Source organism: Phalaenopsis equestris, unplaced genomic scaffold (genome assembly GCF_001263595.1).
Source record: "Phalaenopsis equestris unplaced genomic scaffold, ASM126359v1 Scaffold000002, whole genome shotgun sequence".
NCBI lineage: Eukaryota > Viridiplantae > Streptophyta > Magnoliopsida > Asparagales > Orchidaceae > Phalaenopsis > Phalaenopsis equestris.
In genome coordinates this window covers 48825724-48840855 of record NW_018164444.1, presented here as the reverse complement: position 1 = coordinate 48840855, position 15132 = coordinate 48825724, and the positions used below count along the sequence as shown (strand labels likewise).

At 37.4% G+C, this 15132-nt stretch overlaps 2 protein-coding genes across 2 annotated transcripts in view; one reads left to right on the top strand and one right to left on the bottom strand.

The window, feature by feature from the left end:
- Positions 1-15132, top strand: part of LOC110017917 — a 45188-nt gene that overhangs the window by 4430 nt on the left and 25626 nt on the right. The window contains exon 2 of the mRNA XM_020715075.1: positions 10354-10395. Coding sequence (XP_020570734.1) covers positions 10354-10395 — 42 coding nt within the window. The remainder of the gene's footprint in view (positions 1-10353; positions 10396-15132) is intronic.
- Positions 6025-6456, bottom strand: LOC110017918. The gene has a single exon (XM_020715077.1). The coding sequence runs from the start codon at positions 6388-6390 to the stop codon at positions 6058-6060; it is 333 nt and encodes a 110-aa protein (XP_020570736.1). The 5' UTR covers positions 6391-6456; the 3' UTR covers positions 6025-6057.

Below are 15132 nucleotides of genomic sequence, written 5' to 3'. Positions count from 1 at the left end.
GTTCGAGCCGATCAGACCGATGGCGGTTGACGGGTCGAGCCGACGTAAGTGGTCAATTGGGTCTGCGTGGGCATTCGATCGAGTAGATTAAACCGATGGTGGTCGATTAGTCGAGCCGATGAAAGTGTCGATCGAACCGACGTGGGCGACCAATTGATGGGGCAAGGTTTGTCGAACTTATTGGACCGACGACGGTTGATTGGTCGAGCCTACGAAAGTGGTCGATCGGGCCTGCCTGAGGAGCCGATCGATGGAGAAGGGGCTGTCAAACCGGTAGGGATGGTGGCGGTCGATTGGTTGAGCGGAAGAAATAGGTCGATCGGATCGACTTGGGCGACCGATCGACAACGCATGCAAAAATGAGTATTTTCGATGCAATTTTAAAATCATGTCATGTGCACAATCATATGAATGTGAAAACATGCATAACAAGAGGCCCAATCGATTCCGACGACGAAATCGGGCTCATCCTAGCGATCTCACGAGAAACCTAGGGAAGACGAACGATGGAGAGCTGTACCAACGCATTATTGCACAAAGTAACAAGACACTCACCTCTGTTTGCACTATATAAGATGGGGAATCTCTCACGAGGAGCATTCTTCGTGACCGAGAAGACGGCGACCGAAGGAATGCCTTCGTCTTCTTTGTCGATTGATTTCAAACGTCCATCCAGATAAAATCATCGTAGCAAACAACGAGATTAGTACGACTGTTTTTGGATTTTTGGGCTAAAAAGAAAAAAAGGGTTGATTTTACTCTTTTGGATCCATAGGGAAAACACAAATCACCTAATCCTATGGGGCTTCCTCTAAACACAAAAAATCTAACATAAATCCTCAAATGTCCAGACCTAGAGGCCCTAGAAAAGGAAATCAAAAGAGTTTATGGGTTGTCTCACCACCGCGAAGGTTGAGGACGCGTTCGTTTTGCTTGTTCGAGCTTCGACAAAGTTCCGACGAAGCTCCAGCGAGGTTCACTCTACTTTTTCCCAAAGAAATGAAGAACCTCTCCTGTAGTAGGAGAGTTTCGTGACGCTCCAGCGAAATTCAGAGCTTTGCCGAAGCCTGAGCTTCGGCGAAGCTTCGGCGAAGCTCCGGCGATGCTTCCCCAAAGTATGAAGAAGCTCTCCTTCACCGTAGGAGAGAAGACACCTTGCTTTCTTCGTTAACCATGCTCCTCCTCAAGAGAACCTCACACGCACTCAAGGAAAAATAGTGGAGGAAGAGGAAGAAGATGAAGGAAGAAGGTTCTCTTGGTGGGAAATGAGGGAGAAGAAGAAGGAGGTGGTTGTGGGAAGCCAAGCCCCTTCTTTACCTTTCTCTCGAACTCTTCACCGCAAGACGTTCATTAGAAAATCCTAGTCTTTTCTCTAGCAATAAGAGGAAAAAGAAGCAGCTCAAAGCCTTCTCTAGGATCCTCTCTAGGATGCCAAAAATGATGAAGATCGAGTCTTTGGAGGAGCTAAGGGGAAGAAAAGCCGACAGCTCAAACTTTACCCCTCTGTTTGCCAAAAATGACTTGCCACCTCACCTTATAAGCTTTCAAATGGGGCTTAATCATCCCTTTATCTTCCCCCTAAGTAAATCTCCCCATGGACCAATAAATCTCTGCAATTTTGGCTGCCTAGGGGCTTGGTTTGTTGCCAAAATGATGAAATTCAAGGAATAAAATAGCGGGCAAAATTTGGACTGGTACCTGGCGCCGCGATCATGGAGATTAGTCGCCATGGGGCTGACGCCTACTTTCTCAGGGCTCGGGAAAATGTTGTTTCAGGGCATTCTGGGCATCTACGCGCCCGAGACTGGTGCCTAGGTGTCAGGTGGCTGGTGCCTACTTTCCAAGGTCTCGAGAAAACGTTGTTTCAGGGTGGTTTTGGGCGCATATGCGCTCGATGTTGGTGCCTAAGCGCCGGTCTTGCCCCGAAAACCTTGGTTTTCATCGAAAGCGCCCAGTGAAGGATTTTTCCAATCCAAAAACTTTGAAGGATCAAATATGACTAAATTAAAGTTCCATAACTGGAGTCAAGTATTTTTATGGGTATTGTATCAAGGATTCCGACGTCGACGGGCACCCCGAATCATCCCGCGGGTACAACATTCTGAATCCTAATCTCCCCAGAACGTCCTTGGGAAGCTTCGATAGGTTCCTTTGTTCACGGGAGACTCCATATGGATATGACATGATCTTTAAACATCGGAATGGACACCGAACATGTCCTATGTCGTGAATGAGCCCGCCCAACGGCGGATTCTCCCGAGCAGGGTCAAATCATCGCAGACCCTAGTTTCGTGCCTTGAATACCCACCAGGAAGTTTTAGATGGTTGTCTTGAGCTACGAGATGCTATGAATGAGCAGTGAGTTATCTCGAGTCAGTCAAGTGGACACATTTTACACATGACATCAAAAATTGATGCCAATAGATTCCATCATTTTCTTTCTTACTTTAATATTACCTACTTAGAGAATGCGTCTAAAATGTTCAATTATGATTTTAGCCTTTATGTTTCTTCTCAAATCTTGATAGTATTCAATTTAGGGTTATTTTAATTATATTAATCTAGATTATTATTATATTTAGATTAATTTAATTTGTGAGATAATAGCAAACTAAATTTTCTCAAATATTATATTGAAATCTTTGGATCGAAAGGTTATTTAACATGGATTTAGAGAAAGTTCATTGTATTGAATGTCATCAACCCTCCTTAGTAGAAACAAATTTTTGTTGGAAGCCTCGTATAAGGCATTTATTAAAATATGAACATAAGTTTCTTAACCTTCATTCAATTTATTGTCTATCATCCTTAATATTTAAATCATGATACTTACCATTATCTTACATATTCTAGCTTGCTATATACCGCCTCTAAGCATTATATAAGGAAATTGTTGGACTGAGCTGAAACATTCTTTAGTTACATGCAAATAAGCAGAAAATGAAAAGAAGGGGAAGAGAGAAGGAAAAAGAGGAAGGAGCTCTTATAGCAGAGAAGAAAAGAGAGAATGAGAAGCAGTATCATCTTTTCTCCACATTCAACCATCATTTTCATAACAATGGTTGTGTTTCTTTTCAACTATTAACAAAGATAGTATGATATTTTATGTTTATTTATATGAAGTATAATATTTCTTAATGTATCCATTTAGAGTTTTTTTGGTATATGTGATCTCTCTATGGTTTTGGATATAGTTGAACCTCATGAAACCACATAAACTTATGTTCTAAGAATGTCAAAAGGCGCTTTGATTTTCGATCACATTAATGAGATCAACTTAATCATGGAACAGTTGAAGCTTTGTCAGTGTTAAAGTTTTTATAATGAGATCCATGCTTTGAGCTTGCTCTCTTCATTGCCTAAGAACTAGGATGGCATTTCTATATCCATTCAGGTTTATCAGTAATGAAGCTTCGTGATGTTAAAGATCTTATTAGCATGAGAAAGGTGAAAATATATCTGCTGAAATTTAGAATAATGCAGAATCATATTATTGATATGAGATGAGGGTATAAATAACCCTTACATGAATCCTATAATAGGAAAGACAATAAAAAAGAAATAACAAGAAAAGAAAAATATAATACTTAAATCTCCAATTAATCAATTTATATCAATTACTTGGAGATAAAAGAAATTACATAAAACATAAAATAAGAAAGTAAATAACTCCAATCTAAGAAAATAAATTTAATCCCTATAACTTCTAATAGGAATAAATTATTTTTTAATATTAACTTCTAACACTCTCCCTCAAGTTGAAACATGATTGAAAATCATGTTTAACTTGGATTTGAAAACATCAAACAATGGGCGAGTATGATTTTTTGTGAGGTAAAATTTAAAGTCTTCATCTCGTACATGGTAATCAACCCCAAGAGTATTTAGTTGATTGCGATTGTTTTTGATTGTAGCTTCTGGAGTGTTTGTAGGTAGGCGGAAGGTTTGCTGCAGAAAAGTTTGTAGGGAAAGTTTGTAGGGAAATAGATAATCAATAGGAAAAGCTTTGGGGTATGACCTGCAGAAAAAAAAAAGAAAGCTCAGGAGGTAAGCCTTGCTGCAGGAAAAGACTTTGGAGGAGGGCATGCTGCAGGAAGAACACTTGAAAATGTGCAATTTGTATTAAAGATCAAAACATCAAAGAAGCATACAAGCTAGAACGGCCCAAAAGGGCCCAAAAATGACAAAAAAAGGCTATGTTCCATGGACATTAGCAAAAGTAGCAAGGCCATCTTACAAAACAAAAAAGGAGAGAATCTTTCTCATGTACATCTTTAAAAAAAAATCACTATAAAAAACTTTCTTTGCACAATTATGGGTTGCTATATTGTTTTCTCTGTTGGTATGGATAAACACAACTTCCTTAAATTCAAGCTAGAAACTAATATTTGGATTTGCGGAAATGTTGCATTGCCAAGTCTTCATATTCATAGTAGCTTCGAGAAATTTGATCACATTATAATTTTCCCCCTCAATGATGAGACCCTTGTTCTCGATCATCTAATCATCCATGAGTCCTTTAAGAAATAAAATAGCTTCCAATTCCACATGTGATCTATCCCAATGGATCAATTTGCGGCCTGCGACCACCATAAGCTTGTCTTTCTCATCCTGAATGATGATTTTGGTTGGTGCAAGAAGAATTCAGGTGGAGACTTGTTGCAGGAAAAGCTCCGGAGGAGGATCTGATGCAGGAAAAGCTCCGGAGGAGTATCTGATACAGGAAAACACTCTAGAGGAGGTCCTGCTATAGGAAAAGCTCTAGAGGAGGGTCTTCTGTAGGAAAGATTCTGGAGGAGGGTCTGCTCCAGGAAATATTATAAATGAGGGTCTGCTACAGGAAATATTATAAAGGAGGGCCTCTTGCAGGAAAAGTTACGGAGAAGGTTTTCATGTATGAAAAGGCTTCAAAGGAGGGCATGCTGCAGGAAGAATTTCAGTGGAGGACCTGCTGCAGGAAAAGCTCCAGAAGATGGCAAAGCTCCAGAAGAGGGCCTGATACAAGAAAAAACTCCGGAGAAGGGTCTGTTGTAGGAAAAAACTCCTGAGCAAAGCCTCCTACAAGAAAAAGTTTCGAAGGAGGCCTACTGCAAGAAAAGCTTTGGAGAAGGGTTTACTGTAGGAAGGAATCTGGAGGAGGGCCCGATGCAGGAAAAGGCTTCGGAGGAGGGCCTTCTGCAAGAAGAATTCTTCCGGCGGAGGATCTGCTATAGGAAAAGCTCAGAGAAGGTCTGGTTTAAGAAAAAACTTCGGAGGAGGGCCTGCTATAGAAAAAGCTTCGAAGGAGGGTCTGATGCGGGAAAAGTTTCGGAGGGTGTGCTGCAGGAAAAGCTCCAGAGGAAAGCGTGCTGCAGGAAAAAATTCTGGAGGAGGCCTGTTATAGGAAAAGCTCCGGAGGAGTGTCTGTTACAGGAAAGATTCCGACAAAGGTTAATTATAATAGAAAACAATCTTTCATTTCCATGAGAAGCTTGAAAAGGATTGTGGGTTGTTGTTATTGTTATGGTTAAGTGGACTAGCAGGCCCGTCATATGACTCGCTTGGAGTTCCTCGAGAGGGCGGACTGCTACCACTAGTTATCATACCACTAACATTGCCGAGAATACCACCAACAATACGATCTTTTCCATGATCAATGTTATGTCTAAGAGATTTGCTTCTTTCGCTCTTTCTTCTCGTTGGCGATAAAGCTTGCCACAACAACCTGAATGGGAGAAGCGGCGATTAGATGTCCGACAGCTCTGTCGCCGAGGACTCGACCATCAAAACTGGCTAAAGAAACACTCAAACCGCTGATTGACTGCATGGACCGCCCCTCTCCGATAGCAGAAATGAATCGGACATTGATAATATTTCGAACCGGCTCTCATAAGTTACTATTTCTCCTGAAGTTGGAGCTTGTTGAAGAGTCGCATTAAAGATTGCCCATTTGCCGAAAATAACATGCTGTCTATGCTGAGAAAATGATATGATCTTTGCGGAAACATCCTCTCTAGCCTTAAGAAAAATAACATGTGGAGTAAATCTAGTTCCTGCAGATCTAGGTGCAAGCAACTACTACTTCTTCCTAGAGCCTAGAGGTCTTCTCTTAGCTTTCTTCATGGGATCACCTTGAACTAAAAGATCAATGTTTGACTGCCCATTGAAAGTGGAGAGAAGCCTTCGATGCCAAGTAGACTTTCGGAGGTCGGGGAAACTTGGTAGCCATGGTGCCATCAGGGGAATGTACTTAGGCCGCCCTCGCTTCTTCACCAGCTCGCTGACGGCCTCATTTAGTCCATGGATGGCCACAACAGGTGGGGCGAGGGATCCATCACTACCAATACAGATGGCGGAGTTTCCTCCCATAGAAGGGGGAGCTGAAACAGTAGAGATCGTGGAGACAAGCATGGCGTTTTATAAACAACAGTGCCATCGTTAGTCAATGTGAGGCGCATGCTAGAAATTGAGGGTTTGGTCGGCACTAGGAGATTTTACATCCGAATAATGTGGAATCATATTATTGATATGAAATGGGGGTATAAATAACCCTTACATTAATCCTAGAATAAGAAAGACAATAAAAAAGAAATAGCATGAAATAAAAGATATAACACTTATGTCTCCAATTAATCAATTTATATTAATTATGTGGAGAAAAAGGAAACAATATAAAGCATAAAATAGGAAAGAAATAACTCCAATCCAATGAAATAAATTTATTCCTCAAACCTCTCGTAGGAATAAATTATTTCCTAATAACTTCTTACAATATTATAGTTGGCTCAACAAGAAATACAATCTCTATTAGGAAAAAGCCAAAAGAAGAGGTAATGAGTGCGCTCTTCCATTTTTTTCTAAGAAGGATCTGGCGATAAACTATTGCATATGAAATTATGATAGCGTTTCTTGTAGACAATGAGCATTTGAATATTGTGTGCATTGAAGATGTAATAATTAAGATAGAAGGCAATATTTGAAAGCTAAGTAAAGCCATGCTTATGGAGAAACATGATCTCTTTAGGACAATTAGTTGTAGGAGGATGCTATGTTTCTTTTAATCGTGCTACTAAGAAAGTGAGAAAAAGATATGTTGATGACTGCTTAAGGCAATGAGCATAACTCTAAATGCTATCATCTTCATAAGAATAATAGAAGCTATCATCAATAGAGGTACAAACAAATTTATGGCATTCAAGGCTAGGGTATACAACAACAACAACTAGTCTTTGTCCCACTAAGTGGGGTCGGCTACATGAATCCTTTTTCTCTATTGTGTCCTATTGTATTTTCTCTATTGTGTCCTATTGAGTGTCATATTTTCATTTAATTCTAATAAATTAAGATTATTTTTTATACAAACATAATGAAGTATTAAATTTATGTGTGTATCTGAGCAATAAAGGCCAGGGTAAATTTTAGTATTGAAATCTATTGAATCTGATTTTTTTTTGTTGACTGTATTTTATGAAAGCTAAAGGGATTCGTATAAAAAAAATAGAATAAAACTTAAAACTAAAAGAATAGTAGCTGGTTGACACAAATGTATAGATGACATATTTTTTTCCATATCTTGTTGGCTCGAGGAACTCTCTCTCCTTCAAAGAGATTGCACTTAAAAAGTGTGATTTTATTTTATCAAAAATAAATTTGATGCATTTAATAATTTTGTAAGATGGAGAAGCTTAGTTGAAAATAAAATTAGTTTACCGTTTGACAATTGTGAAGAATTTGATAGCCTAGAGTTTAAAAATTACTATACTTTTAGCTGGATTTGTATATAAAAATATAATCATAAAAACTCCCCATCATAATGAAGTTGATGAAAGGGTTAACAAGCTTTGAATCAAAGTGCTAGAAACATGAGATAGTGTATAGGATTATCAAATGTATTTTATTTTGTTGCAGTAATTGTAATAGCATATTTAATTAATCATGGTTGATCTTTATCTCTTGATTTTAGTTTTCATGAGAAAGCTTGAATTGGAAAGAAGATATGCCTTTTAACATTTGTAGGTCTTATATTTTTTTTATTTGCACTTGGTTCATAATGAAAGAAACAAACTTAAATTAAAATTAAAGAGAAATTATTTTATTAGTTTTGGTATCAATGATGTTAACTGTTACTAGAGTTGTTACTTGTGTTCGAATTGAAGGAGGATTGACCAAATGTTTTCCTATTTCTGTTGGATTACATCAGGGATCGATTTTAAGTCCATATCATTTTGCTTTAGTTATGGATGGTCTGACTGTACATTTACAGGAGGATGTACCTTGGTGGATGCTTTTTGCTGATGATATCCTTCTTGTGGATAAGACGAGAGAAAAAACCTAGAAAATCTTGAATTATGGAGGTCTACATTGAAGTCTAATGGCCTTCATTTGAGCCTTCATTTGAGTAGAACTAAAAACTGAATACGTGGAATGTAATTTTAGTCATAGTAGCCCTAGTGATAGAAGTATGGCTTTGGATGATCAAATTATTAAAAGGTGGGAACGATTTAGATATCTTGGGTCTGTTGTTCAAAGAAATGACATAAAATTGATTTAGATGGGGATGTTTCAAGTCGGTTGGTTGAAGTGGAGGAATGCTTCGGGCCTTTTGTGTGATAGAAAAGTTCCGCTTAGATTGAAATGAAAGTTTTATAAGATGGTGGTGAGGCCTGCAAGGCTCTATGCCAATGAATGTTGGCCTTTAAAAGAGAAGCATAATACTAAGTTAAGTGTTGCCGAGATGAGAATGATTAGATGGACGAGTGGCTTTACACTTAGAGACAAAAAGAGAAATGAATATATCCGTGATAGGGTTGGTGTAGCTCTAGTGACGGGCAAAATTAGAGAGAGTAATCTTAGATGGTTTGTTCACATTAAACGTAGACCATCTGATGATCCAATTATGAGAGTTGATGTTTTAGATTCAACTTATTCGACTTATGTTAAGAGACTTATGTTAAGAAAGGCAGAGGTAGACCTAGGAAGCCTTGGGCTTATTGTATAAAGAATAATCTTAATTTATTAGAACTAAATGAAATATGACACTATATCGGATGCAATGGAGAAAAATGATTCATGTAGCCGACCCCACTGAGTGGGATTAAGGCTTTGTTGTTGTTGTTGGTATCAATGAATTTAACAATAAATTTTAGGATGTTGAAAATAAGAAAGTACTTAGATGCAAGAATGTTATTTTCAAAGAAATTGAGTTGTACAAAGATATTTCATATAACAACGAAAAAGAGACCTCCGCTCTACAACATATTGAACTAGATGAGGCACTTATCCCAAAACATAGATAGGAAGCTCAGGAGTAGTTTAAACCTTATACATTTGTGACAAGCTGTCTGAACACTATCCTCTTTTACTTCATGATCTCTTCCTTATAGATGCATTACAACTCAAGTGCTGCAACTAAGTTATATATGTAAAAGATTTTGTGTAGGAATTGTCCTGAAAGATGGATTCTCTTTACAAGGACAACAGTCGAACACTGAAAAAGCAGCCCCAAAACAAAAAAACACTGTAAAATAAGTGGATATGTAGAGTGAAAAAAGAATAGATAGAAACCAAAAGTTATAAGACAACACTTGTTGTTAGGGGTTTTCAGCAGTAGGCGTAGACTTTATAAAGATTTTTCCTCCTATGGTTAAAACAAAAACTATTTGTCTAATATTGAGCATTATAAAAGTAAGAAATTTATACCTTAAACAAATGGATGTCAAAACAACTTGCTTCAAGGATGAATTTGATGAATATTGTATGGTACAATTAGAAGACTTGATTGGACCCAAAAAAAAAAAACAAAAAAATCTTGTGTGCAAAATTAATTAAGGCTATCATAGCTTGAAATGATTCTTTGCATTTATTCCCCATCTTGATAACAGGTGGTTGTGCTCCCTTGCACTCTTTAACACAGATATAGTGATATCTTTGGCTGTGGTTGTATGAAATGTAATATATCTTAATGAATTTCTTTTATAACTTAGTGGACTATTCTGTCTTTGTATGGCTGTAGTTGTTGGTGAAACTTGCCAAACACTAAAGTTTGTGTGTTTTGTGTTTATGATCTTTGGCATGTTTATTCTTTTATCTTTTTGAGATTTTACTTGAATTTTCCTCTCCCAACAGCTTTTATTTCGGAGTTGCATGTAAAGCTTTGATGTGAATCCTATGTCTTCTGTATTGTATGACCTGCTCATGGAGAATGTACTTTGGTTTTATAAAATAGAAAATTTTTTTCCTAAATTTTGTCATTTGGGTGATGACAAACACACTTATAGTTTTTTGCAATATTTTTGAAATCATATGGTCATAATATTTTAATATTTAGTGTCTAGTGTTATAACCAATTGTTTGCAATTTTTATTTTGGTCGCAGGCTGCTCGTTTGCGTAGGACTGTTGATTGGGTCTACAATCAGGTTCACTTCTACTTATCTTTAGAGCTAGAAAATTATCCTTGTGTATTAAATTTAAAATCATTATGATACCAGAGTTAACCCAAATCACAATAAAATTATAATTATTATTGCTGAATTCCATTATGGTTATAAACCATGACTCTTGACAATGGGAAATAACAACACAACATGGAAGACATACTAAGGCGATGACGGAACGGGTTGAGCTGCTATCGAGGTTGTGGTCATTGAGAGCAGTAGGTGGTAGGGTGGTCCTTGGGTAGCTAAGGGGAGGGGGGCTGTCTTGTGGCAGGACAACAAGGACGAGAGGGTTGGAAGGCTGGAGGTAGTGAAGGTATTTGGTATGGCTGGTTACAGCAAGAGGGTAAGCTACAGTTGTTGGCAGGAGGTGAGGTGGGCGTGAATGTCGGACGGCTGGTTGGGGGAGTATTGGCGGCAACAATAGGGAAAGGGAGGTGCGCCTGATAGCAGCAGGTGACGTAGGTGTTGGAGGGTTGCAGTTGTGGTAGGTTGGGAGATTTGGGCTGCAGAGACAGCAGGTCTGCTGTCCTTGGGCAGGCTGCAGCAATTCAGCAGAGACGGTGGCGGAAGGGTGGTTGCAGAGGAGGGGATAGTTGAGGATAATCACCACCTCCGAGTGAGATACAACCGGAGCACTACTTGTCCTTTGATACATCTGTAGAAGAGAGAAGGGGGATGCCGACCGCTGTCCAAACATAAATCACACCAAAAACTAACCCTAAGTAAGCAAAATAACAAATATATAATAGCTAGGAGATAAAATAGGAAGAGGAGACTTCCACTTTTGGCGGCAACCAGAAAAGACAGGAAGGAGGGAGCGGCAAATAGAAAAGGCAAGGGAGACGAGGTCTTTGACGATGCTTTCGCCCCATGTAAGCAGAAGACGAGCCGGTCCAGAAGTAGGCTCCTGCCAGACCGGAACTCCCCAGGCTGAACCAATCGGCCGGTTCAGCCTTTCCCCTACGCCCTCCATCACATTCTATGTACAATGTCTTTTGATGAGGGTTAATTCATGGAATAAGGAATTTGTTTTCAAATGCAATTTTTTTTAGCTGGGACTGTAGGACAAGCATTATTAAAAAACAACCAAGTTATTCTATATATCGATTAAAGCTTTATTGTTGGATCGTGTTTTACATAAAATACAATTGAAGGAGTGAACTTGCACTGGAGTGCTTTGGTTTCTTTACTTATCAAAGAGGTCCATCTTTTATCCTGTTATAATAAGATTTCATGTATCAATCGAAGATGAATTCAATGGATGTAGAACTATCTGGTGAATTTCAAATGTTATCCATAAATTTATTGTAGTTATGGAGTCTCACTCCTTTAGGACTTTGTTGTAAGCATTACACGCCCTGGTTTTAATTTTACGATCACATTTACCAATCCTTTTATCTTTCCTTTTACACTCTTCAAATTTAATAACTGTTTTTGCTCTGTAAAACATATATCATGTTGTAGAAAAATCTGGGAGGGAATCTTCACATAATTCTCATTACCGTTCCTCAACTATAAGATTACATTATAAGAAAACCAACCCCTTCTAATTTACAATATACCAAATATATCTAGTTTAAACATCGAAATTAAATAATTCTGAAATAAACATAAATAGAAAGAGAATAAAAACTAATCAAGGAGTTTTCCAAATTGTTTCCAATTAATCCAGTCATCTCTTTTTGGATGGTCTACCTAGGCCCGCCATGGAAAGGAGGCGAATTCTCCTAGATTTCCATACTCATTCTCAAGCTGGGTCGTAGATGTTGTAGTGGTCAAACTAGTATTAAGCTCTGAGGAGTTGCTTGAAGGAAGAGTTTTGGTGAGGACATCAACAACTTGTTGATGTGTTGGATTTAATTAAGTTGTATAATTGCACCATTGATTTTGTTAGAGATAAAGTGTCTATGAATTTTAATATGTTTGGTCCTGTCTTGATGCATAAGGTTCTTTGCAATATTGATAGTTGTTTGATTGTCATAAAACCTTTGTATGGGCCTATTAGAAGTGCACCTTAATTATTTAAGTAATTTCTGAATCTAGATCCATTCACGGATTCCTAAAGCAAATGCCATATATTCTGATTCTACAATGCTTGTAGAGACAATTTACTTCTTACTTATAATGTGACAAGATTTTCTCATACATAGGAGCAATAATCTGTGGTGGACTTTCTGTAAGATAGTTCTCCAACCCAACTTACATCAGTGTAGACCCCTGCCTCTCTGTTTTTGTTTCTCTAAAATATTAATTCATAACCAGTAGTTTTTTTTAGAAATCTCAGGATCCCGTGCACCATCTCTAAATGTTCTTAATTGGGGTTATTCATATGTTTGCTCACAATACTGATAGAGTATGAAATCTTTGGCCTAGTATGTGATAGGTAGATGAGTTTTTCGACCAATCTTTGATATATTTCCTTATCCACAGATGTACTTTCTTCTTCTTTATTAAACTTCTTGTTGGGATTCATTGCAGTATCAATAAGGTCGCATCTAATAATCTCTGCATCCTTTAGCAAATCTAGGATATATTTCCTTTATGATATAACAATGCTTTTCTTGGATGTTGCTATCTTCATACCTATAAAATATCTCATGATTTCTAGGTTCTTAATTTCAAACTCAATGGCAAGCACTTTTTTTATCTTAAAAAGTTCCCTTTCATCATCACCAACAAGAATCATATCATCCACATGTATTATAAGTGCAACAATTTTACCTCCCTAAATGTATTTTTTGAATAGTGTATGATAAGCTTGACATTGAGAGTATCTATTAGATCTCATAGTTTTAACAAACTTTTCAAGTCATATCTTAATGATTGCTTAAGACAATAGAGTGATTTCCTTAGTTTGCATTTTAAGCGTGTTGGAATCCATCTCATGTCTTGGTGATATCTCCATGTACATTTTATTTTCAAGATTCCCATTTAGAAAGACATTTTTATGCAAGTTGATGCAATCCCTACTCGTTGTTAACTTCTACTAAGAGGAGAATTCCGATAACGTTTAGTTTGAGAACTGATGTAAATGTCTCTTGATAGTCAATTCTATAGGTTTGAGTGAGACGTTTTGCTATCTGTCAAACTTTGAAGCTCTCAATACCATAATTAGCTCTGTATTTGATGTTGAATACCCATTTGCATTCAAGTGACCTCTATCTTGAGGAGATTTAGTAAGAATTCACGTTTCATTATGCTTAAAGCTTGAATCTCTTCTTCAACAATTTTCCTTCATTTTGAATTTCTAAGTGCTTCATAAGTAAATATAGAAATCTGCACAGTATCGAAGTTAGATACAAAAGTTCTATAAAATGAGGACAGTTTGTCATAAGTTAACATACTCATGAAACTTTCCTTGTCACTAGCACTAGAAGAGGAAGAAGATAACTCATGAGTTCTAGACTCCTTACCCGAAATTTCACGTGAGCATGGACTCAATTTTTGTCTTGAATAATTCTGCCTTTTGCAAGTTCTCTTCCGCCTGCTTAGTAATTTTTTTTTTCTTGTGTACACATGAAGTTTAAAGTTCTTTGTTTTGAACATCATATTGGGTTGGTTGGACTAGGATATTTTCATGTAGTAGTGTTTGTGAGATAAAAGTGCTCAGTGGAAGAGTGATAGGTTGTGAGGCAGTGGTGCCATTAAGTTCATCCCAAAATTGATGCTCATTTGCAGTCTCCCCCTGAACATCAAATTTATGATAATATGATTGATTTTAAAAAATTGTGATATTCATGGAGCTGTAATATTTTATGGTAATAGGTGAGTAGCACTTATAACCCTTTTTGATGGAGTTGTAGAATTTTCTGGTAACAGGTGAGTAGCACTTATAGCCTTTTTGTTGGAGGCATTCCCAATGAAAATATACTTGATTATTTTAGCGCCAGGTTTTGTCGATTTGGGGAATGGGTGTGAACAAATGATACAAATTCAAAAGTTTTTTAGTGATACAGTAGAAGAGAAAGTTTTGATGTGGGTATAGGTATTCATCAAGACATGAAGTGGTATTTTGAAATTAAGTACTCGATTGGGCATTCGATTGATAAGATATATTGCAGTAAGAACTACTTACTTCCAAAAATATTTTAGAACTTAATGGGAAATCATAATTAAGTGAGATACCTCAAGAAGATACATGTTCTTTCCCTCAACTATCTTATTTTGTTGTGGAGTGTCAATTATGGATGGTTTCATTTTTGAAAGGTAGGATCCCATGATGGAGTTGAAGTATTCTTTTGCATTATCAGTGTTGAGGATTTGCATTTTGTATTTTAATTGAGTTTGAATCATGTTATGGAAGATTTGTGGACTATCTACACTTAATGAACTTCCATTTTCAGTCATAGTAAGCTTCTTTCTACTATCTTCTCTTCTAACTTCAACGAACACTTCACGGGTAGATGGAAGAGACTATTCTCATGATCCTCCCTCACTTCATCCAGTTTCTTAGTCAGTCACACTAGAAATTTGATAGTTCTTTTCTTCACGACATCTTGTGGGTTTTTCACACATGTCTCAAACATATCCAATTGTAGTTAATACTTTGTCAAGATGTTGAAATATTGGGGGGTACTTAGTTCTCCGTGATGAAGATCATGTAGTTTGGTTTTGATCTCAAACAACTCTGCTGTATTCTCAGTGTTGGAATAAGTCTTACAGCCGTCTAGATTTTTTTTGGTAGTTTTATAGAGCAAGAAATCTTCTCATACTTCA

Bases quoted from the DNA above. Each gene is read 5' to 3' on its own strand.
- LOC110017918 (XM_020715077.1), bottom strand. From the start codon at position 6,390: ATGCTTGTCTCCACGATCTCTACTGTTTCAGCTCCCCCTTCTATGGGA.